We start from the raw sequence: 24,265 nt of genomic DNA, 5'->3' as shown, positions 1-24,265 counted from the left end.
AAATGGAAATACTCTTTAAAACAGGTCTTTGGGCCTTTTGTCCTCACCTCTCTGTAAGTTTCCAGAGGAAAGGTGAGCTCTTGCACAGATGGCACTCCATACAGGCTTCCAGGCTTGTCCCAGGTGCTCTTGCCCTCTCCTCTGCTGAGTGCCCTGAGCCCTCTGGAGTCTGATCCTGCCTCTTATTCAACCTGGTTTTAATTTCTTACCTCTGTGCATTTTTCCCAGCTGTCCTGTCCTCAGCTTCTCGGCCTACTCTGACATCTATCTCCTTGCTTTATTTTTCTTCCTTTGCTTAAAATTTTTTTTTATTTTTGCATTTCATGTCTATGTATTAGTGTGTGAGCGCTATGAGTGTTCATGCACATGTGTGTATGTGTGCGTCACAACATACGTGTGGAGGTCAGTGGACAACTTTCATGAGTCAGTTCTCAGCTTCCATGCTGTTTTCTGCTGCTGTGCTGGTACTCCAGGCTAGCTGGCCTGCTAGCTTCTGTTCATTTCTCCTGTCTCTACCTCTCATCTTGGTGTAGGAGTGCTAGGATTATAGATGCATGCTACCACATCCAGCTTTTTCCATGGATTCTGGGGATCTCAGGTCATCAGACTTGTATGACTAGCACTGTTCCCAGCTGAGCCATCTTCCTGGCTCCTTATTTTCCTTCTTAATATATGTTCTGCTTCCCCTAAGTATCTTAAGGACAGATCAATTGTGTTTTCCCTTCCATCACATATATATTGAATATCCATTGTATTCTGCTTTGGGTCCTGATATTAGCACCACTGGACAAGACAAAGTGCTTCATGAACTTCATTTTGAGCAAGAAGAGATAAATTCAGTTCCCCGCCCCTGATTCAGCTTCCTGTAAGTTCTCAGTACCTGGTTGTAGAGATGCTAGAGATGGAAGTGGTGGGACGGGGAGAACACGGTGGGGAAAGTGGTGGTGATGGTCACCGTCTTTCACATCAAGAACTACTAAATGTTTCTTACTCTTTGTGCTGTGGAGCATAGCAGCATAAAAGAAGCAGTGGGGCCAATTTAATAGCCGAGGATTTAAAATTAGATTTGAATCCTGTCTTCCAAGCTCCTATTTCATTACTTGTAAACTATTACGTACCCTCTGGGGTTGTTCTTAAGGCTAAATGAGATGATATATTTCTATGATACATACTATGTTCAATGTACTCTGGTTGGTGAAGTTGTAATGTCTGCTGATGCTGTTGTTCTCTATTAAAAGAAACCACATTTTTCTTGTTAGTAAGCTCATACTTATAAATATGATTTGATTCTAGCTTGTAATGTTATAGAAATTCAAGCACATTCTGAGTTTCTGAACACCAACAACTCTAAAAGCTTTGGAAGGCAAAAGCTTAGTTGCAAACAAAAGAACAAATTACTTTTTAACCTCATGACTCACATTCAGGTTGGCTTATTAAGTTGATATCATCCCTCTGCTTCAAGCACACAGCAGTGATACATAGCAAGTTTAGAGAAGAAAGCATGGGGCTGGAGAGATGGCTCAGCAGTTAAGAGTACTGGCTGCTCTTGCAGAAGACCCGGGTTCAATTCCCAGCACCCATATGGAGGCTAACAACCATCTGTAACTCCATTTCCAGGGGATCTGACACCCTCTTCTGTCTTCCACCGGCATTGCACGACACAGGTGCACTTACATACATGCAGGCAATATACTCATACTCATAAAATAAAAATGATGAATTAAATATTTTAAAGAAGAAAGCAAGCACAACATAGCTGTGCTTTAAATGAAAGAAATGTCTCTGGCCCCAGAATGTGAACACTACTTTGGAAGTAAGCAATGGCATCCCAGAGTTCACTTCCTGGGACATTTGGATCATGAAAGTGGCCCCACCAGGAAGAGAGGCCAAAGCCAGGGCTCCTTATTTGAAAATAAAACTGATTTTCACTTGGGAATGACTTTGCTACACAGGGAATATTTGGTGGCATCTGGAGACATGTTTTGGTTGTCAGCACTGAGGGGTCAGCATGCTTGGCATCTAGCAGGTCAAGTCTATAGACACTTGTGAACATCCTGAAAATTCTAGACTAGGCCTTGACTACAAATTATTATCCAGCCCTAAATGCCAGTAGTTTCACAGTTGACAAAACCTGAACTGAAGGACATCATGGCTTTCCTTTTGGAAGATAAAACTGGCATGGATCTGCTGCCTAAGCTACATCTTTATTTGAGGCTGTGAACCTAGAGTCAGGAAGAAATAGCATACCCTTGCAATTGTTCATGTCCCAGAACCAACTCTTATTTCTAAACATCACTGAGATGCAGGCCCCAGAATACCACTCTATGAAGCCTGGTTGGGCAGAGACCAAGGGCGACAGTTAAAGGCAACTGTAAAAATCTTCATACAGGAAATAGTAAGCAAGTAGAGTGATGTGGGACAAATAATTTCTATTTAAAATGAGCCTGCAAACTCAAATTCTAAAGCACATGAATAAATGTCATTCCAAGAGAGATTGACAGCAAAATCAACAACTGGACAATCCTTTATAGGTAAATAACTATTGTTGAATGTGTAGGTGTGTTACGTCATATGTTTCAGGAGTTTCCGTTGTAACATGCATGTGATTGATAGGAGTGTCAGAAGAGATCTCAGAAGTGCGTGAATAAACAATACTGTAAACATCATAGAACATTCCAGAACTAAAGAAGACAGGAGCCCTCAGCTAAAGATTTGGTTCCAAAGTGTAAAAATGGCCCAGCGGTTAAGAACACTGGCCGCTCTCGCAGAGGACCCTTGTTCAATTCCCAGCACCCACATGGCCACTAACAACCATCTGTAACTCCAGTTCCAGGGCATCCATTGCCCTCTTGTATTCTCTGTGGGCACTACAAGACACATGCAGGCAATGCACTCATACACATAAAATAAAAATAATAAAGTATTTAAACATTAAAAAAAAAACACTTGGTTCAATGTAGAAAATAAAGAGACCACCAGACAAATATCCTGGTGAAACTGTGGAGTATTCAGTTTAAGGAGACCTCTGGAAGACTGTCTAAAGGAAAACTCACGTTAGCTCCAAAAGGCCAAAGAACCATCATTCTTCTCCGTAATAGGTGCTAGAAGGCAAAAGCTAATAGCTTCAAAGTATTGAGGTAAAAGAATTACAGCCTGGAATTCTATGCACAGCTAAACTGGCATTCAAGAGTGAAGCAAAATTAAATAATTTAAGATGTTCAAAGCCAAATGATAGGCAAGTGACACTCCTCACCTTAAGGTTTTCAGTGTAAATATATTTACTAAAAAGATGAGAAAGAAGGGCCTAGAAAGATGACTCCGTGGTTCAGAGCACTTGTCGCTCTTGCGAAGACTGGATTTCGGTTCCAACACCCATCTCAGGTGGCTCACGACCACCTACAACTCTAGCTTCAAGAGATATGAAGCCGTTGTCTGGCCTTTGAGGGCACTTGCACTCAGATGTGCATACACATAACACAAATAAAGTTTTAAATCTTCTGAAAATGAAAGATTGAAATGAGTTAATTACATAATCTGAAAAGCTATAAAAAGACAACAGGAAACTAATAAAAAGAAAGAAAGGGGGCACAGAAATCACCTAGAACAAACTGGCACATGGTAGAACATGAGAGGGCAGTGCCCCAAACCATATGTTGAAGAATGAAATTGATAACAAGCAATAGAGGGGATTCCCTTTCCAAAGATTAAGAAAAAGAAAACGAGACCATACAAATGACTTGAGGAACAAGAGGAAAACCAAGTATAGTGGAATGAATAATGGGGTATGTCACTAAATGGGGTCCTACCCGTCACGCCTGCACTAAAGCTGACTTCATGAAATATTAGTTGGATTAGTTTTGGAATCAGACCCAAGTCAATAATGATCTAGCTGTTATTCTGAGGAAGGAGCGCATACTAGCTTCTGTTTTTAAAATGCATATAGAATTCCTGGGCTGACAGAGGAAGGGATGCATTTACACCTATGTGCATGTAATATTGGAAGGAAAGTCAAAAGATAAGTAATCTGTGAGTAAATACTTGCTAAGAAAGGTCAGAGTACAGTTCCTTTTGATGGGGATTTGTTTGTTTAAAGAGGGTGTTGGGTTCCCTAGAACTAGAGTTACAGATGGTTGTTAACCATCTTGTGGGTGCTAGGATTTGAACCCAGGTCCTCTGCAAGAGCAGTTAGTGCTCTTAACTGATGATCCATCTCTCAAGGGGATATTATTTATAATGCATCATTGAACAGCTTCTTTAAAGACCAGAAGTCCTGTACTGTTAGAAGTAGAATGCCTATATCAGACTATTTCTTAGACTGCAGAAGAAGTGGAAAAAGAAGAGGAATAAACAGACATGGAGCAAGTGAATCAAAGCCAGTGCTACAAAGTATGCATTTACTACTTAAGGAAACCGTAGGTGCTAGCTGCAGGCACGTTCCAAAGAAGACCCTGCTTTAATGAAAACAGTATGTATTAACAGAATAGTTGTAAATGACAGTGGTGATGATAATTTTTTTAGTCTTTACTATGACACCTGTCACTGAGCTTGGTGTCCTTTACCTTCACCATCTTAATTCTCAACAACTCTGAGATAGTTCCAGTTATACTGTTGTTAAAGAACAGTAACTGCCTTGAATACAGCCGGAGAGGGACTAGGATATAGCTGAGTGGTAGAGTATCTACCTAGCATGTGTGAAGTCTACCCCAGTTTCAGCCCCCAGGACTGCCAAAGAAGAAAAAAGACAAAGAACTGACGCCCTAGCTTCATTTCTGTTACTGCAATAAAACAGTCTTACTGAGCCAGGGTGGTGGCTTAAATCCAAGGAGGCAGAGGCAGGTGAATCTCTGTGAGTTCAAGGCCAGTCTGGCCTACATAGTTCCAGGCAACTTAGAAGAAAGGGTTTTATTTCAACTTACAGCTCCAAATCAGTCTATCACTGAGGGAAGTCAAGGCAGAAACTTGATAACAGACCTGCTTGCTGTTACATACAGCATTACCTTTGACCAAGGAGGTACACATACAGCATTATCTTTGACCGTAGAGGTACACACAGGATGCTGCAGGCTAGCTGACTTGCAGGGTAGTTTATTTTCAGGTTTCTTATACAGTTCAGGACCACTTGCCAAGGGATGGTACCACCCAGAGTGGTATGGCCCTCCTACCTAATTAACAGTCAAAATAATCCCTCACTGACATGCCCATAGGCCAGTTTGATCTAGGCCGTTCCTGAATTGAGGCTCTCACCTCAGATGACTCTAGGCTTTGTGTAGTTGACATCGAAAGCTAACTAAGACAACTGCATCCCTACTTTCTTAGGTGAATATGCTCTGAAATGCATTTACTCCCAGGAAAGAATCGTTGCAAGGCCAAATGCAAAAGAACATGGCTACTCCTGACAACTCATGTTTCACAGTGGGTGCCCAGAAGTTGTCATGTGTTTTCCCAAGGAAGTGGTGTTAGCACAAGAACTTGTTTACCTGTAGTATGCTCAAAACCATCATAAAAGACCTTAACCACTTTGTTTGCTAGTGTTTCCATGGGAAATGTCACTCAAGAATTTCCCTATGAATTGCTGTGGACACATTTCTCTATCAAAGGAGTGTGGGGACAATATGGAAGGAGCTATAGAATCATTATATTCAAGTTCTGGCTTCAGGCCCAGTGGTAATTGATGGAGGAAGGTGGATGGAAGAATGAATGAAACTAGACACAGGGGCCCTGGGCCTGGAGATCTTAAAAGAGGAACAGGATAAAGCTCGTTAAAGAGAGAAGTTGGGGAGGAGTTCCAGAGGAGGGAACAGCAGTTAGAGTTCAGAGACCCAGGACTCATTGGGTCTAAGCCTTCAGGCCTCTTCTCTGAGGCAGCTTCTTGCTCAGTGTTTCTTCTACTGACCCAATAAATTTGCCTCCCTGCTTCCCTTTTTAAAAAATATTTTTTTATTTTTATTTTATGTGTGTGAGTGTATTGCCTGCATAAGTAAGTGCACCCATGTCATGCAATGCCCACAGAGGTCAGAAGAGGGCACCATATCCCATGGAACTGGAGTTAGAAATGGTTGTTAGCCATTATGTGGGAGGAGAATCGAACCCGGGTCCTTGGCAAGAGCCAGTGCTCTCCAGCTCCTCCTACCTCTCTTTTACTGTTCACACATAGGCTTTAGTGAGACCAAGATAAACCTCATGGCTGTTTGCCTATCTGATCCTAAGGCACTTTGTTTTTTTTTAATTCTGTGAAAGAGCCTGTGCTAGGCCTTCTAGTACTTCTGTTTCACCTGGACCTAGAAGAGCAATATCAGCCAACAGATGCTTAGAGAGGGTTTGTGAGTCCATAAGCGGCTGAAATCAAATGCATGTAAACAAACGTTTCAGATGTAAGTAATCAAGTCACAGCTTGAGGGAAAGAGGAGGAGGCCCTGCTCCTTTTTCTCCCATTGCTACAGTTACCTTGATCTCAAAATGTGGGGAGCCTGGCCCCAACTTGCAACTTGCCAGAGGGGAAGGCCCATAATAGACACCATGGTCCTGGTGTCACTGATGGGCTTGTTCTCAAGAGGCATTTCTCTTTCAGGAGTGTGGGACCACTAAGCACCTAAAACTCTACCCGCTCCAAGTACACCTCTTAGCACCTTTTTCTACCTAGTAGCCAGTCTTTCCTCCACCTTGCTGGTCTTAGGAGTTCCCTAGACGATTATAAAAAGCCCAGATTTACAAGTCCTCTTCCAGATCCACTGAGTCAGTATCTCCAAAGGGAGGACCTGGAAAAATATATGATTAATAAATGACCCCAAGTGATTCGGGTCCAGGAAGTCTGGCAAACACTGTGTGACTAGCCCCACCTCTGCCCTCCCCTCTCTCCGGCCCTCAAAGGTTCTCAAGACATTCTAAGCCCTGTCTTAGATCAGAATCATTGATCAAACCATTTCTTCATGAAAATATTCTTTCCTGCTCCCTCCTGAGCAGTGCCTGCTTCTCAGAATGCCATGACTAAACGAAAGCACTTCTTCAGAAAGACCTTTGACCTTGCTCTTCACAGCTGAGCTCAGACTCCGCCTCATTCTCCCCTGACCAGTTGTGTTTTTTCTCTTTAGCATTTATCACACATTTGTGTCTCATGTATTTGCTTCAATGTCTGTCACACCCCATTATGAAATATCGGCCATGCTTAGTGCTTTTATGTGAACCATTTAATGGGAAAATCATAATAGAAAAGGGGTTCCAAAGATTGGATTGGATAATGCTCAACAATACAAAACCAAAGGCAGGAGCAAATAACAGCTTTACTCTCCCAGCCAAAACTTGTACATGCCGACTGAAGTCAAGGTAGATGTCCCTAATACGTAAATGTACTTATAGGAATAATGGCACAAATGCTTTCAAAAATGTGTATTAAATATCTGGTATAAGCAAAATGCATCAGATGAACATGGGTGTTAAAAGTCTCTGTCTTTAAGCTGGGAGTAGTGGCACACACTTTTAGTCCCAGCACTAGGGAGGCAGAGACAGGCGGATCTCTCTAAGATCAAGACCAGCCTAGTCTACATAGCGAATGCCAGGCCAGCTGGGGCTACAGGGAGACCCTGTCTCAAAAAAAGACCAAAAAAAAAAAAAAAAAGAAAGAAGAAAAGAAAAAGTCCCTGTCTTTATAGAGCTTATATTTTAGTAAGGATGACAAGCGTGAAGTATCTATTAGCATAATTTAATTATAAATTTAAAACATACTGATGAATGCAATGAAAAATCACAGAGAGCTGTAAGAGCCTCTAACAAGGAAATCTGACATGGTCTGTAGGCATCATGTCAGGGATAGATTTTCTGAGACATGGGGATTCTCTGAGAGAGAACCATCATACTCTGCTTCCTGCGAAGCTGGCCTGAGAGGAGGTGCTGTTTCAGCTGAACATGTGACGTATTGTACTTGCTAATTCTTTAGGGGCACTGTCCTGTGACTGTGGAATACTTAGTGACATTCCTGGCCTCTGCCACTAGCTGCCAGTAGCAACCCACTGTGTGATAACCACAAATGTCTTAACATTGCCTAATGTCCAAGGATGGTAGTGACCAAGCCTGTCCTTCCTGCCTTCCCCAGTTGAGAGCCACTGCTCTACATGAGATGTGATCTTTAAAAAAAATGTGTCTTACGTTTTTTCTAAGTCAATACCAGGAACTAAATGTATTCATTCTCTAAATAGCTCCTTATTGAGTAGGAGACACTGTGGTGGCAAAAGCCCATGTTTTCTATTTAGGGAGAGGTGAAGGGTCAGTTTTGAAATGCGTAGTATTTCAGGAAATGTTGTCTATTGACGAATGAAGGCCTCTGTGGTAATAAGTCATTTGAACAAAGTCTTAAGCAAGGGAACAGACTCCATGAGAGGAAACACTAAGAGCAAGAGGCGAAGCCATTGGAGGCTCTGCCCTTGGCCTAGCCTTTCCATCTCAGCACCTTTCTGCCTGCAGGTCTGACCAGGTTCCTTTGTATTTCAGAGGGTCCTCTGCAGAAGGGCAGCCGAACAGACTCCAGAGCAACCTAAACCCTGCAGCCTTTATACCCATCACCAGCTCCACAGGTTAGTGGCACCAGCTCCTCCTTGGGTGGGGCAGCAGGGAAGGTAGCACCTGGAAATTCTCTTCTTTGCCACTGTCAGAAACACCTGAACAAGTATCCAGCTCAAGAACAAGTGTCCAGCTGAAAGCATTGGCAGACAGGAATTTTTGTTATATTCTTCTTGAAAATAATGTTGCAGCCTGTGGTAGGCATTTTTTCAAACTGGTTTGGGATAAATGCAGCACCCTTGTCTGGTAGAATACTCTCAGAGTTGTAGCATGTAGCACACACTTCCTGTGTGAGTAAATACTTCACTATCTCACAGTATTTCCACATGATAGATCTTCCACTTAATCCTTACAACAGCCTCATGAGATCCACCTTCCACCTTCCCTCATGTTTGGAAACTGAGGCTCAGCATATTGAGTGGTACATGAATCCAAAGCTAGAAGTCTGGTCTTTGATTCAAGTTTTGTCGTGTTGTTGCCCTGGTGTGTTGACAGGGCCCATAGCCTCTCAATGAGGTGCATACATGTAAGTGAGGCAGTAGTGGGCCGGGGATCTTCCTTGTGCATAATAATTCACAAAAGCACACTAATCAGAAAACTAAAATATAATCATTTTGATTCAAATCAACAAACACTGGCTACTGAGCACCTACTGTGGAGAAGGTCACTTGGGTGCTGAGGTCTGCACAGCACAGGGTAAACAACATGGTATTTGCTCTGTTTGGGGAACCAAGAGACTCATGGCAAAGGCAGAGAGAGTGCCTATGAAAGACACTGTGGGCAATTTGGATACTAGGGACATGGGAAATGACACCAGACAACATTGACTAGGCCTTTGCTGTGCATTAGGCTCAGTGTTGAGTGCTTTGCACTGACAGCTCATTGTTTACCATGCAGGGACTGAGACCCCCCCACCTTATGGATGGAGAATCAACAGATCATGAAGTATCTCCAAAGTCTCCTGGCTACAACCACACAGTTATACCTGAGGAGTGGATCCAGGGTCTTTGGGGACTGGGGAGGACTTCCTAGAGAAAGAAACATCTAAGCCAAAACTTGAAGGTAGACAAGCCCACCAGGAGCAGGAACGTGTGGGGTGAAAGGAATGCCAGGCATACTGTACAATGCATTCAGTGGCCCTGGGCCATGCAGTTGTGTTGTGTTCTGCAAGCCCCACCTGTCAGTATGGCTAAGGAAGAGGGTTTGAGCAAGAGGTGACAAGAGAAGAGTGGTGAAGTGTCAGGACCAGTTCATGAGCCACGGAGGGAGCCTGTCATCGTCCTGACAGATGTAAGGGGCCATGGAGGAGTTCAGGCAGGGTGCAGGGAGTATGCCTCCAAAGGCAATGGCAGGTTCCCTGAGAAGCTTGGTTGTATCATGGGGATAGCTACATATATCTCGCAGATTTCTATGAGGATTAAATGAAGCAATATGTATGGAAAGGACTCTATTTCTACATCTGGGTTATTAGCTCATATTAATATTCTGATAAAAACATAAAGGTTTTTTCTCCTTTACAGTATTAGAGCTTGAATTCAAGTAATATTAGATGGCTCTATACTTATGACCCTCCTCCCAGCCTTTCCCCTGTTAAAAAAAGAAAAAAAAGAATTACTAGAATATGACCAGTTTGCTGTTGCATGCTGGGGATTGAACCAGGCCTTTCCCATGCTAAGTGCTCTACAACTGAGCAACACTCCCCGGACTTAGAACATGGCAGCTATTTTTAAGGAAGTAAAACTTCCACCTGGAACTGTGATGGAAGAGACATGATGACTGAGCATTGTGGGCAACTTTGAAGGAGTTCCATGGGTTACAGCACTCAGAGCCTCCTCTCCACGTGTGCTTCTGCTGGAGACATTTACAAGATTAGAGCCCCTGGCTGCCTCATGCAGGTCTACTTGAACAGTATGGAGTTGAACTCTGTGTGCTCTCTGAGGAAGTTAGAACTGTGAAGGGTCAGCTGGGTCATGCATGCAGCATCTTGGTAACCCCTGGAGATGTTATTTAGAAAATGTTGTCTTAGTCCTACTGTATTTGGGGTCAGCATAAACCATAGATCAAGAAGGCACATTCTTCTGTAGGGTAACAGCTAGATAATTCTTGCCTTGTTTAGGTCACGTAGTATTTAGTGCTTTGTCGCCTTGTGGATCTAGGCCTCTAAATGCTTTGACTTTGTTCTCTGTGACGTTCCTGGTATTCCTGGCATGTAAAGAAATACTGAAGACTAGGAACTAGTAAGTCAGAACTTCCCAGTACATATTACTTTCACCACATTGGCAACTGCTAGGAACTGCTCAGGGTACCACTAGTAACAGTTCTCTTTAAACTCGGGGGTAGGTGGTTGTCCTAGTTTGCCTCTCCACTGCTGTGACAAAACACTCTGACCAATACCGACTTGGGGAGGAAAGGGTTTATTTAGCTTCCATATCCCGGGTCACAGTTCATCAGGGTGCCCAAGGCAGGAACCTGGAGGCAGGAGCTGGAGCACAGGCCATGGAGGAGTGCTCCTTACTGGCTTGCTCCCCTGGCCCCTGCTCAGCCTACTTTCTTTTGCAACAAAGACCCACCTTCCCAGAGGTGGCACCGCCCACAGTGGTCTGGGCCCTCCCACATCACTCAACAATCAAGAAGATGCACCATGGACATGGCCACAGGCCAGTCCAATGAAGGCAATTCCCCAATTGAGGCTCCCTCAACCCAGGTGTGTCAAGTTGACACTAAAGCTATCCAGCACAGGGGTGTTACATATCTCTGCTGTCTTCCAAAGACCTCTAGCTTCTGTCTTACACAGTAACAGGTCCATAAATAGAACACATGTCTGTTTCCTGACCTGTTAACCCTCCTCTTTCACCTAGCTAACCCCATTTTTAAGATGAGTGACTTTGCTCTGTGGTCTTGGCAAAGTAGTGAGTGGTTCGTCTGCATTGAAAAATAGCTGAGTCGGGCTACTGGTGGGTTTGTTGCATTCTTTCTATTATGATCATTGGTGAGATGGCAAATCTAGCAAAGTGCCTGGAATGCTACATGAATGTTATCTTCCTTGACTTCCCTACCTCTGGCCGTCCATTCTAAGTGTGCAATGGAAAGAAGGGGGTAGAGTAAGCAGATGTGGACATCTTGGTAAAGCTAGAGTGAGGGCCATTCCAAAGCTCTTGGCTTTCCTTCATAGGTGTGGTGCTCCTTTTGAGCTCTGAAGTGCTAATGGTGAACTAAAATAGCAGAGAAGGCAAATCAGAAACTGACTGATTTGATCAGGGCAACACCATTACTGCAGGATCTGAACCCTCACCCCCTGCCCAGCCCTGCTTGCTCCTTACCTCCTGAAGAACTTCTAATCTTGTTCCACCCCCTTATTCTTAAGCTCCTATTGGTCTATAGTTCATGGGAGGAATCTTGCCGCCTGTTGAAAACCAGTGAGGGATGTCATTCACAGAAAATAAGAAGCAATGTCCTTTTCAAATGCTCGTCTGTGAAAGGCCCTGGTGCATTGTGCTACAGCTCTCTGCCCATTGAATGGGGATGGCATGTCAGTGTGACTGCCTGCTCAGCTCTGTGTCCTCTGTGTACAGGAGAAAGGAATTTACCTTAATAGAAAGTAAACCCGGAGGGGCTTACACCCTCAGGACCAGAAGTCATGTTAACTTCTAAGGGAACTTATTTGCCTGGCAGCTCTCAATGGAATGACCTCTTTTCATTATTTGATTCTTACTATTCTCATCATGCATTACATAGTTGGTGGAGCTCCTAGATGGGGCTGAGCATGAGGTTAAGAATAAAATAAGCCCCAGTGTCCAATACCCTCTTTTCTTTTTTCTTCCATTTTTCCCCTTGCTGGGGATTTAACTTTATGCCCTTTATTAAAGTTCCCAAAACATTCTCCTCTCTAGTACCAGGGTTGGGGGTTAAGAATTTGGCCTGATGAGGCACTCTTGTGCTGCTAGAAAGCAGAAGAGAAACCATGCATGGACTTGGTGTTGGCAGGAGGCATCTGAGAACAGTGACTCCCTTAACCTAATTTGGGGTTTTACCTCTTGTCCTTTGGGCCAAGATCAAATATAGCGTTAAGTAGGGATTTTTTCCCCATTTTTCCAGGATCCTTGGAAGCACCCCAAGTTATTTTTGCCAGATCCAAACCCCTACCCACACAATCTGGAGCCCTTGCTACAGTTAGAGGACAGAGAAAATCAAAGTCCATGAAGTCAGGGACAATTTAAGGTAATAGTAAGAATAAGAGCAGATTTTTGTCATTATCACTTTCTGACTGTGACACAGCAAAAGATTTAGTATCTATCAAGAGAAGCAATGGCTTCTTAAAGAGATAGTGCAGAGGCCAGGATATGGCTCAGGGGTACAGCATGTGCTCAGCATGCCTGTAGCCCTGGGTTACACCCCCAGTACCATAAAAGAACAAAAGGCAGTAAAATTGGAACTTTATAAAAACAAAGCACAGACAGACTCCCCAAAAACAAAGTCTGCTCCTATAATGTACTGGCCCCCCAGAAGGTGGCGCTGTGGCAGTAAGAACTTGCTCTGCTGTTGTTAGAGGCTTTTGTTTTAAAATACAGGGTCTTTGAGACAACTCAAAGGACTAAAGCCATAACTGAGTTTCACAGGTAAAGTATGACAGAATATATGGGAAAGCATGCTGCTTGGAAGACCCAATTGCAGTAGTCCCAAAGAGAATGGATATTTATTGTTAGAGAAGGCTTTTAGACTAGAGTTAGGTAGTTTGTGGACTCTGGGATAAATGGGATGGAGTGGGAGCAAAAATACTTTGTAAAGGTTTTGGTAAGGTTGATAACTGTGGTTGTGGCTTAGTGTTTAATGTGAAGAGACCCTGTAATTGGTATCAAAAGAAGCTCTAAAGCCTGTCCTACACCCATCCACAATAAGCCCATACATTGAAGGAATTGTCAACCTGGACCTTGTGAAGCTGTGTCTTCACTTCACTAATGCTGCCCTCAAGATAATACTGCACTGTAGCCTTCAAAGTTTCCCAAACGTGCTGTAAAGCATCAAGGCTATAATGATCCCTTTCTTCTTTGCTCGGCTCCACACACTAACATTAAAGGCACACTTCCTATGAGCGTAATATTCTTCTTACCTCTGGGGAAATATTTATAAACTTATTTGAGAAGCATTATTCATTAAAATACCCCAGGAGAGCAAAGGAGAAAGGAAAATTATTTACCCACCACAGGGTTCATTTACATTGGATCAGAAAGCTTCAAATATCTTTCCCCAGCCCATCTAAACTCTTTCCAGAAAGGAATGAGAAGAAAGACGGGAACACAAAATCCATGGCTTGGTCATCTACCAAAATGTACCAGAGAAACCAAAAACAACCAGAGTCCTGCGGTGCTACTTAGCCAGTGGCCCTTTAATGCTGATACTAGGCACCCTCTCCCATGATGATCAACTCATAAAATATAGAAAACTAAAGTGAAAAGGTCATTATTTCCTTCAGGAGACTGGCATCCAGAAGGATGAATGTGACAGCCAGCTCCAAACCAAACTGATGGCCTGCCAAGAAGTACTCAAGTCCATCCGCTTTCAGGGCTGTGAGACTTGGACCTGCACGGTTGTAATATTGCTTTTCCTAGCCTCTCTCCTAGTATCCCCTGTGATCCTCTCTGAAGGGAGCATGGCAATGTTGGGTAGTCAGCAAAGAAGCCTTGAGAAAGCCTTTCTCTTGATCTGTTCTGTTGCAAACAGTCTTGAACCTGAGCTGTTCATAGGCTAGGGATAGCTGAGACAGGAAGACAACATGCTAAGGGTCTTGAACATAGGCCTAGAGTCACTCACAGTCTCAAAAATCAACCGCCTACTTGTGGCACAGCTTCAGGGAAGTCCCACAAGCAGCCCGGCGTCCAGAGATGGCAGTGGGTCAGGAGGCCACCTTCCTTGAACTGAGGAATTGAGTAGTTGACAAAATGAGGAAGCAGAATCCCAGAGCCCTCCCAGCAGCATTCTTCTTGTTGTGAATACAGTGTAGACAACAGGAGTCCTTCAACTGCAGTCACCAGTGAGTGTCATCAGTCCCGATGGCAACCCTAGAAGCTCTTCATGTGAAGATTTAGATTCAAGAACATAGAGTGTATTTGTTAAACATGTTATACAGTACCGGGAAGATACCAGTTGTCCTCATCAAAGAGCAGAGGGAACTATGCTGAAGGATATTAGAAGCTAAAGCCTGTCCAAGACCCCTCTGTGTTGCCCCAGGCAAGTGGTACTTTCAAATACAGCCATTGTTCTTTGTGCTTAGATTCTGTATTTGTTTCTTTTGTTTCTGATTGTCTATATTAGCAGTGCAATATAAATAAATATTTTTTTTCTGTATTCTTGAAGCTCTGGTATTTAGAATTCCTGAAGACTTAAGAAAGGGACTGCCCCCCTCAGACCTAGTTCACTCCTGAAGCTAACCAACCCCAGGTTGCCCCAGAGTATGCCTTCTATATGCAAACCAACTAATCCAGGTTTATACCCTCAACAACCCACTTGATCAAACTCTCCCTCAGCAAGCCAACGCCTCTCGTGCCCAGAGCCAGGTACCAAGCATTTAAAGACCGCCCTCAGAGTTCCAAAACCCACTGGAAATTATTCAGAGTAGTGAAACTTAACTTGGGTACTTGCTAAGCCTTCCATTTAACACTAGTCAAGGCCTTTGCCTGTACTTCCCCACACTCCTGTCTTTTGGCTCCTGACCAGTACTTGTATTTTACCTGTGACCAGTGACTGGTGTGCACTGTTGTATTCCTCTCTGGGACCTATTTGCTTCTTCCTTTCAAGCGTTTCTCTCTTCCTCCTGTGGCCACATTGACTTCTCCATAGCATATCCAACATGTACATTCTCAGAACAAACAATGCGAAGATTTTCTTTAATTTGCAGCACCAGGAACCAGCCAAAACTATGAATTCAGTTCATATCACCCATTTCCAAACAACTGACTTAGCACTTTACCATGGGCCTCATCACATGGTGGTGGTTTAGCAGTGTGTTTTGCTAGCCTGATTTGGCTACAGCCACACAGAAGGATGCAAATCCCTCTGCTAGGCAGAATGACCTGGCTTCCAGCCAGTGAAACTCCATGCTTTCCTGTCCTGAGGCCTCTTTCTTTGCATTTAGTAACTCTTTGTACATTGAGAAACAAAACTCAGCTATTGCTGAACCACCTGGTTGGAAGTTGGGGCAAAGCAACCTGACTTTCAGTTTGGGGGAGATAGGAGGGTATTTCTAAGAGCCCGCCCAAAGGGGATTGGTTTGCATTAAAGAAAGCCAAGGAACTCTCTGAAATTGATTAAGAAGTAAGCTACTGCAAAAGATAACATCTGAAAATTGATACTGTCTCTTGCAGAGCTGGCAAAACCTCAAGAGAAGAGTGATGATTCTCCAGTTGTTAACAATTACTACTTTGTTAGAGACAGGGGAAATACAGCAGCCCCTTTCACAGATTATTCTTACATTGCAGAAGCACACACTTCTCTTGGAAAAAAAATGCCTGGCACTCTGCATTGTCAGACTTGTACCTACCACTGCATCTTGTAGCAGAGTTGTGTGATTCTGTGTAACCTCCTTTCAGTTTGGGTGGAAGAAGATCCAGTCCATTCTTGTAGCTCTGGAATGAACAAGTAACAAGTATGACACTGCCTTCCCCTGTGAGTCTCTATGCACATCAACCCCAGTTAGCAATCTAACCTCTGTGGTTATGAACGCACATACCTATGTGGTTAGTGAACCCACACACCTCGCTGCTAGGCTCAACGGGATGCTTGTTATAGCCACATACCTTTGCTTTACCATCCTTATATCCTTAGGACATAATTCTTCCTGAAAGTTCTAAAGAATGAAAGTGGCATGCTAAGCCATGCCTATGTTTGGAAAAAGCAAGCTTTACTCACGGAATATTTACAACTGTGCTTACCTGATGTGTACAGTTGGAACTGGGCTCCAGGGAGTGTAGGTGTTTAACTGCAGGGCTTGAAGAATGATGAGGTATATGCCCTGTTGACAGGATCAGTGTTGATATTTATCCTTTATTCTTTCAAATTATGAAGAAAAGACTCAGTTTCCTGTCCGTCCTCAGAGTGAAGAGAGTCACTAGTTAAACAATAGTCTCCTGTACCCCTCTGCTCTCACCTTCCAGTGCTTAGGTATTCCAATTAGCAGTGTAAATATCAAGGGGCTCTCTGCTTTTGAAACCTAAATCCAGGTAATCCAGTTACCTGATGCCAAAAGGAGCAACTTGAATGTGTGAAGTGTCCCTTTAGCTACATCAGTAGAACAGAGCCTGTGACCCCAGTACAAAATGGGGATAAAAGTTAAAAAGACAACCTGGTTGTGGGGTGATGAGGGGAAGAAAAGTCATCTGGCTGGAAGGTGCTGTAACATTTTTATGAGTTTCTTGTTATTAAGTAGAAAATTCACTCTTTTAAAATGCTGTACTGAAAGGCTTCAGGGTTTTTGTCCCCTTTCCATTGACTTCTAATTGCTGCCTGTGGGAATTTGACAAGGTTTTAAGTTTATTGTTGGCTAAACTGAAAAGTTTATTAAATAATGGACCATTTGTGGTTTTTAACCAGATATTATAATGCAGAATTTTTAGATATAAGACTCTTCTCAGATTTCTGTCTTTCTGTGTGTTCACCTTTCTTACAGCCATGCATGTGCACATATACTTAACCCTTTTTTATGCAGAGGGTCTGAGTTGTCCATGTTAGTCTTTTGGTCATTAAAAAAAGAAACACATCAGGGGCTAGCAAGATGGCTCAGTAGGTAAGGCACTTGCTGTACAAGCATGAGGACCTGAGTTCAAATATCTAAAACCCATGCAAAGCCAGGCACACTGGTGGGCATCTGTAATCCCGGTAGTCTTTGCAGCAAAGCGGGAGGTAGAGAGAGAAGAATCTCCTGAAGTTCAGAGAACCAGCTACCTTGGCATAGGCAGCACTCTACAGCAAAGAGACCCTATCTCAAACAATGTGGAAGGTAGGGACAAACACCCAAGGCTAGCCTCTGACCTCCACACACTAGTGGTGGCACACGTATCCTTGTATACACAAGCACAAGCATGCGCACACACACACACACAGCAACACCCTCCATGTACCTCTATGAAGGGACATAACTACATATAAACATGGAGAAGAAACAGTCTTAGGATCCAGACTTAAGAAAACTGCTACCTTATTTGGATAGTTAGTAGCTGTACTGGCTGAGTAGCAGCTATCAACCTCTACCTCTGCCCAGGTCATCTGTTGACTCCTGGACCACAGCTTCAGCTGCTAAGATTTAACAGCACTGGTAGACTCATGACTCTGCCTTGCCCAACAGATGCCCAGTTGTGGGGCAGAACTCTCCCATAGGTGGCAGCTGTCTTCCAGTCACATGCCAGCCTGGTGCTAGTGTAACACCAGCATGTGAATCAAAGTTACCAGTTGGTACCATGCTGGCACCTTCTTTCTGATGAGACTGAGTCAGCAGGCACAACACAAATTTTTCATCTCTAGCATAAGGTCTTAAAACATAAAACATGCAGGCAAAACACTCATACACATCAAGTAAAATATAACAGGTAGAGGCTGGAGAGATGGCTAAGAGCACTTGCTGCTCTTGCAAAGGACATGGGTTCGATTCCCAGAACACAACCATCCAAATCTCCAGTTCCAGGAGATCCGATGCCCTCTTCTAACCTCCTCGGTCATTGCATGACACAGGTGCACCTACATACATGCAGGCATTACACTCATACACATAAAAATAATAAAATATTTTTTAAATGATCAATAAAATATTTAAAATATATAAAAATATTAATAAAACAAAATAATAAAATATAAAGGGAAACTCAGAGCCAAGAATGAGAAAATTCAAAAATTTTAAATATAAGGTCAAATAGACTTACTGTCATTGAGGCAAAATTTAGTTCTGAGTCTTGAGTTAGCAAAACAAAAAGGAAACATGATAAATTGGAGTGCCTAGTTCTCATTATCAGAAAGAAGGGAGTGAGGGAGGAAGGAAGAGAAAGAGAGAAGAAGGGGAGAGAGGGTGGTAGGAGGGAAGGGCTTCAGATCAGTTGTAGAGTACTTGTCTAGCATACATTAGGCCCTGGATTTGAATCCCAGTACTACAGAAAACAAGTACACTATGGGGAGGAAAATTGAGCCTTTTCCTAGTTCTAATTCCAGAGGAGCTATTTAGCATGCTTTATATAGCAGTGTTCACATGGCAACTTCCTGTCATGACATACATACAGGTAAAATAATATGGTACATGTCAGTAAAGATGGCTCTGTGACAGCCCAAAGCTAGCATAGTCTAAATCTCTTTGCTATCCACAATCCCAGGGGTAAGATAATGCTTACCTACAGGTCTGGATGGATTACATGTGTCTTGGACCACCTTAAATGTGGCGTCTCTCAGGGAATTGCTTGATAAGCGCTAATTGGGTTCTTTGGCAAGAAGATCAGATACCTAGTTTTCTTTCTTGCTGTGTGAAGATGCACCCATATACTTTGGAGAGCAGGTAGTAGAAGTAAGATTTCTAGAAGCCTCTTCAGCATATCCTACAAGTGTGGGCCACCACAAAGTGATCCCAGGAACCCTCTGGGCCAGGTCCTGCCCTCACCTCCCTCTGCTTCCCTGGGCTGCACAATGCTCCAGCCTCTTTCCTGGACACCGGGGCTGACTTCTAGGCCCGGAACCGCCACTGCTTCCTGATCCCTTGCATCCAGACGAATTCAGTTCCTTCTTGCTCTTCCCAGGAGCCCTCTGGGCCTGGTCCCACCCTCACCTCCCTCTGCTTCCCTGGGCCTGCACAGCCTGCTGGCTTCTCTCCTGGGTAAGTCTGCCGCACCCTCGGCACCTTGACTCCCACAGCCAGTTCACCCTCCCATCTCCCCCACCCGCCTCTCCTAGCCTGGGTACTGTGCAATTCCTTGTCTTGGCACTCCATACAGCAGAGGAACCACCACTGCTTCCTGCATCCATACCAACCCAGTTCCTTCTCCAGGTCCCCAGGAGCCCTCTGGGCCTCGTCCCTCCCTCACCTCCCTCTGCTTCCCTGGGCTGTACAACCCACCAGCCTCTTTCCTGGATACAGGGGATGAACTCTCAGCTTCCTGATCCTTTGCATCCAGACAAACCAGTTTCTTCCTGCAGTCCCCAGGAGCCCTTGGGGCCACTTCCCACCCCCCACTTCCCTTTGCATCTCTGGGTGGCACAGCCACAAGCTACCCAAGACCACCCTCGCCAGGCCAGTCCAACCCCCAAATTCCTGAGGACAACATCTTTCCTAGAGGGATCCAGACCTTAGGAGAAAGGCTGAGAGCATCTGATCCTCATCTGACTTGGGCCTCTGTGGAACTCCTGAAGACAAAAGCAATCTGTCCACTCCATTATAAAATCAAAAGAGAGAACCAGAAGCTTAGACAAACCAGCTCTTTATGCCCAAAAAATAAATCACAAAGTCACATAAAGTTTACAAAAAGAAGCAGACCTAAACTTGAAGGCTTGGATCTCACACAAGAATCAGAAACTACAAAAGAAATTCACATGCCAAAATCACAGAGAAAAATAATAACATGAAAAACCAAAATAACATATCCCCACCAAATACCAGTAATCAGTGAGAACCTCCTAAAGATAATACAGGATGTGGAACTGAAAAGAACAATTATAAACATGATAAAAGAATTCCATGAATTTAAAGAACACACAAACAAAGAAATCAAAGAACTAAAAGAAGATAGGGATAAACTTCTGAGTGAATTAAGAAAAGCGCTAGAAATATTGAAGACTACTCAGGCTGAAATGAAGAACGAAGTGAAACAGTAAGCCAATTAGAAACGACAGGAGAAAGCCTCAACAATACGATGAATGAAATGGAAAACAGAATATCAAGACTGGAAGATAAAGTGGATGAACTAGACCACTCAAGCAAAGATTATGAAAAATTTAAGAAAGCACAAGAATGGAATATGCAGGAATTATGTGACGCCATAAAAACACCAAACTTACAAATCATAGGCATATAGGAAGGGGAAGAATCCAAAGATAATGGCATGGACAAGATCCTCAATAGAATTATAGAAGAAAATATCCCAAAATTAAAGAAAGACATGCCCATACAAATACAAGAAGCATATAGAACAGCAAACAGACAGGACCAGAAAGGAAACTCTCCATGGCACATCATAGGAAAAACACTAAACACAGAACAAAGAGACAATCCTGAAAGCTGCAAAAGAAAAATAAGTCACATATAAAGGAAACCCATTAGGATACAGCTGACTTTTCAGTGCAAACTATGAAAGCCAGAAGAGACTGGACCAAAGTATTCCCTGTTTTAAATGACCACAGATGCCAACCCAGATTACTATACCCAGCCAAAATGTCTATTGTAGTTGAAGGGGAAAGAAAAATCTTCCATGACATAAATAGTTTGAAGGAATTCATGTCCGCAAAGCCAGCCCTTCAGAGAGTTCTGGAAGCAATACAAAGAGCTGAAGACGGGAATGACTATACCCAAGGGGTTGCAGAAAGAAATTCAGTGAAGGTATAACTGTACAAAAGTACAGCTATATCAAGAATGTGAACAGAGATAAAAAAATGACAGGATTCAATACACATCTTTGATTAATAACTTTAAATATTAATGGACTGAACTCCGCAGTCAAAAGACACAGACTAGGTGAATGGATAAGAAACAAAACCCATCTTTTTGTTGTCTGCAAGAAACTCATCTCACTTTCAAGGACAGACAGTATCTTAAAGTGAAAGGATGGAAAAAAATATATCAAGCAAATGTTACTAAGGAAAAAGCAGGTGTAGCGATTCTAATATCTGATAAAATAGACTTTAAAACGAATCAGAAGAGAAAGAGGGCCACCTCATTCTGATCAAAGGAACAATAAACCAAGAAGATATTACAGTCATGAACATATATTCACCAAACTCTGGTACACCCAACTTCATAAAAAAAACTACAGGATTAATCCGAATTCATTAATAGTAGGGGACTTCAATACCCCACTGTCTCCATTAGATAGGTCAACAGGGCAGAGAGTTAACAGAGAGATCTGAATTAAACAATACCACAAATCAAATGGACTTAACAGACATCTACCAAGTAGTCCACCCAAGCACCAAAGGACATACTTTCTACTCTGCCCCCCATGGAACCTTCTCCAAAATCGACCATATACTGGGGCCCAAAACAAACCCCAACAAATACAAAAAGATTGAAATAATTCCATGCATTCTATCAGACTGTAATGCAAAAAAGCTTACAATCAACACCGGAAGAGGCCCTAGTCACCACGTGAACACATGGAGATTAAACAACACACTCCTGAATGAGGAATGGGTCAAAAGAGAAATTAAGAAAGAAATAAAAGTATTTCTGGAACTAAATGAAAAGGACAACACAACACAACAAAACCTCTAGGACACCCTAACAGCAGTCCTAAGTTTATAGCTCTTAGTGTCTACAATAAAAAATCAGAAAGGGCACATGTAAATGACTTTGACAACACAACTCAAGACTCTAGAAAGGCTAGAATAAACCAATCCCAAACCTAGGAGATGAGAAGAAATAACAAAACTCAGAGCAACAATTTATGAAGTAGAAACAAAGAAAAAAAATACAAAAAAAAAAAATCATTCAAAGACTATGGGGTCTTTGGAAGTTGGACTGAATTTTGCATTATGAGTTTACCATGAGCCTATGGGGACAACAGGTAAAAAGTTGTGTCTTAAAAGCAATGAATTTGGCCAGGAGTGATGGTGCATGCCTTTAATCCCAGCACTTGAGAAGCAGGTGGATTTTTGTGGAATTGAGGTCAATCCAGTCTATATAGCAAGTTCCAGGTCAACTGGGGTTATGGGGAAACTCTGTCTCAAAAAAACCAAAACCAAACCAAAACTAAGCTTAAACAGACCCATAACACAAAAAGAAATTGAAACAGTATTATAAAACCCCCCAACCTGAAAAGGCCCAGGACCAGATGGATTTACAGCAGAATTCTATCAGACATTTAAAGATCTACATCCAATACTACTTAATTTATTCAAAAAGATAGAAATGAGGGAGAACTTCCAAATTCCTTCCATGAAGCCAGAATCACTCTAATACCAAAGCCAGGTAAAGATACAACCATAAAAGAAAACTATAGACCCATATCCTTAATGAACATAGATGCAAAAAATTCCCAACAAGATCCTTGCAACCGCATACAGACACACATCAAAAAGATCATCCACCATGATCAAGTCGGCTTTATCCCAGAGATGCAGGGATGGTTCAATATACATAAGCCAATAAACATCATAAATCATATAAATGGGCTCAAAGACAAGAACCACATGGTCATCTCAATAGATGCAGAGAAGGCCTTTGACAAAATTCAATATCCATTTATGTTCAAAGTCCTAGAGGGAATTGGACTGCAGGGAACATACCTCAATATAATTAAAATCATGTATAACAAACCACAGCCAACATCATTCTAAATGGAGAAAAAATGGAAGTATTCCCATTGAAATCAGGAACCAGACAAGGATGTCCACTATCTCCACTTCTCTTTAACATAGTGCTTGAAACTCTTGCAAGAGCAATAAGACAAGAGCAGGAAATTAAAGGAGTAATAATTGGAAGAGATCAAATTATCCCTTTTTGCAGATGATATCATGTTATATCTTAAAGATGCCAAAATTCCACCAGAAAAGTCATAGAAATTATTAAACATGTTCAGTAAAGTGGCGGGTTAGAAAATTAGCCTACAAAAGTCTATAGTCTTTCTGTATACCAGTAACAAACAATCAGAGAAAGAGTACCTGGAAACACTCCCCTTCACAATAGCTGCAAAAAAATAATAAAATATCTCAGAATAATGCTGACCAAAGGCTTTAAAGACCTCTACAATGAAAATTTTAAATCTTTAAGAAAAGAGATTGAGGAAGATATCAGAAGACGGAAGGATCTCCCATGCTCATGCATTGGAAGAATTAATATTGTGAAAATGACCATCCTACCAAAAGCTATTTATAGATTCAGTGCAGTGCCATCAAAATCCCCACGACGTTTTTCACAGAATTGGAAAAAAACATCCTAAGGTTCATATGGAAGCACAAAAGACCTTGGATAGCCAAAGCAACCCTGAGCACTAAGAGCAATGCCAGGGGGATTACTATACCTTATTTTAAGCTGTATTACAAAGCTGTAGTCATAAAAACAACATGGTACTGGCACAAAAATAGACCCATAGATCAATTGAACAAAATTGAAAACCCAAATATGAGTAGATGCACTTTCAGCCACCTGATATTTGACAAAGGGGCCAAGAACATTCACTGGAGGAAAGACAGCATGTTCAGCAAATGGTGCTAGCAAAACTGGATCTCCACCTGTAGAAGAATGAAACTAAACCCTTATCTTTCACCTTGCACTAAAGTCAATTCCAAATGGATCAAACACCTCAATGGAAAGCCTGAAACTTTGAAACTGTTAGAAGAAAACGTTGGCAAAACCCTCCAAGATACAGGTGTAGGAAAGGGTTTTCTAAACTGGATATCAATTGCTCAGAAACCAAAGGCAAGAATTAACAAATGGGACCTCATTAAACGAAAAAGCGTCTGTACATCAAAGGAGGCAACCAGGGATGTGAAGAGAAAACCCACAGAATGGGAGAAAATCTTGACCACTGACACATCTGAC

General features: G+C 42.6%; 1 protein-coding gene across 11 annotated transcripts in view; it reads left to right on the top strand.

Moving 5' to 3' along the window:
- LOC103739789 (tubulin polyglutamylase TTLL5) overlaps nt 1–24,265 on the top strand; it is a gene marked incomplete at its 5' end in the record, with an annotated part of 285,878 nt that overhangs the window by 197,425 nt on the left and 64,188 nt on the right. For 3 of the 11 annotated variants that reach the window (XR_003850710.1, XR_003850711.1, XR_003850705.1), the window contains 2 exon segments: nt 8,482–8,564; nt 9,448–9,612. Coding sequence is in view for 5 of the 9 variants with exons in the window: in XM_029567127.1 (XP_029422987.1) it covers nt 8,482–8,564; nt 12,646–12,767 (205 nt within the window). 11 annotated transcript variants of the gene reach the window in all.

The sequence above is a fragment of the Nannospalax galili genome, unplaced genomic scaffold (genome assembly GCF_000622305.1).
Source record: "Nannospalax galili isolate Female #2095 unplaced genomic scaffold, S.galili_v1.0 scaffold330, whole genome shotgun sequence".
In the NCBI taxonomy this organism is placed as follows: Eukaryota; Metazoa; Chordata; class Mammalia; order Rodentia; family Spalacidae; genus Nannospalax; species Nannospalax galili.
The sequence above is the reverse complement of the archived record's forward strand: the minus strand, read 5'-3'. Positions and strand labels throughout refer to the sequence as shown.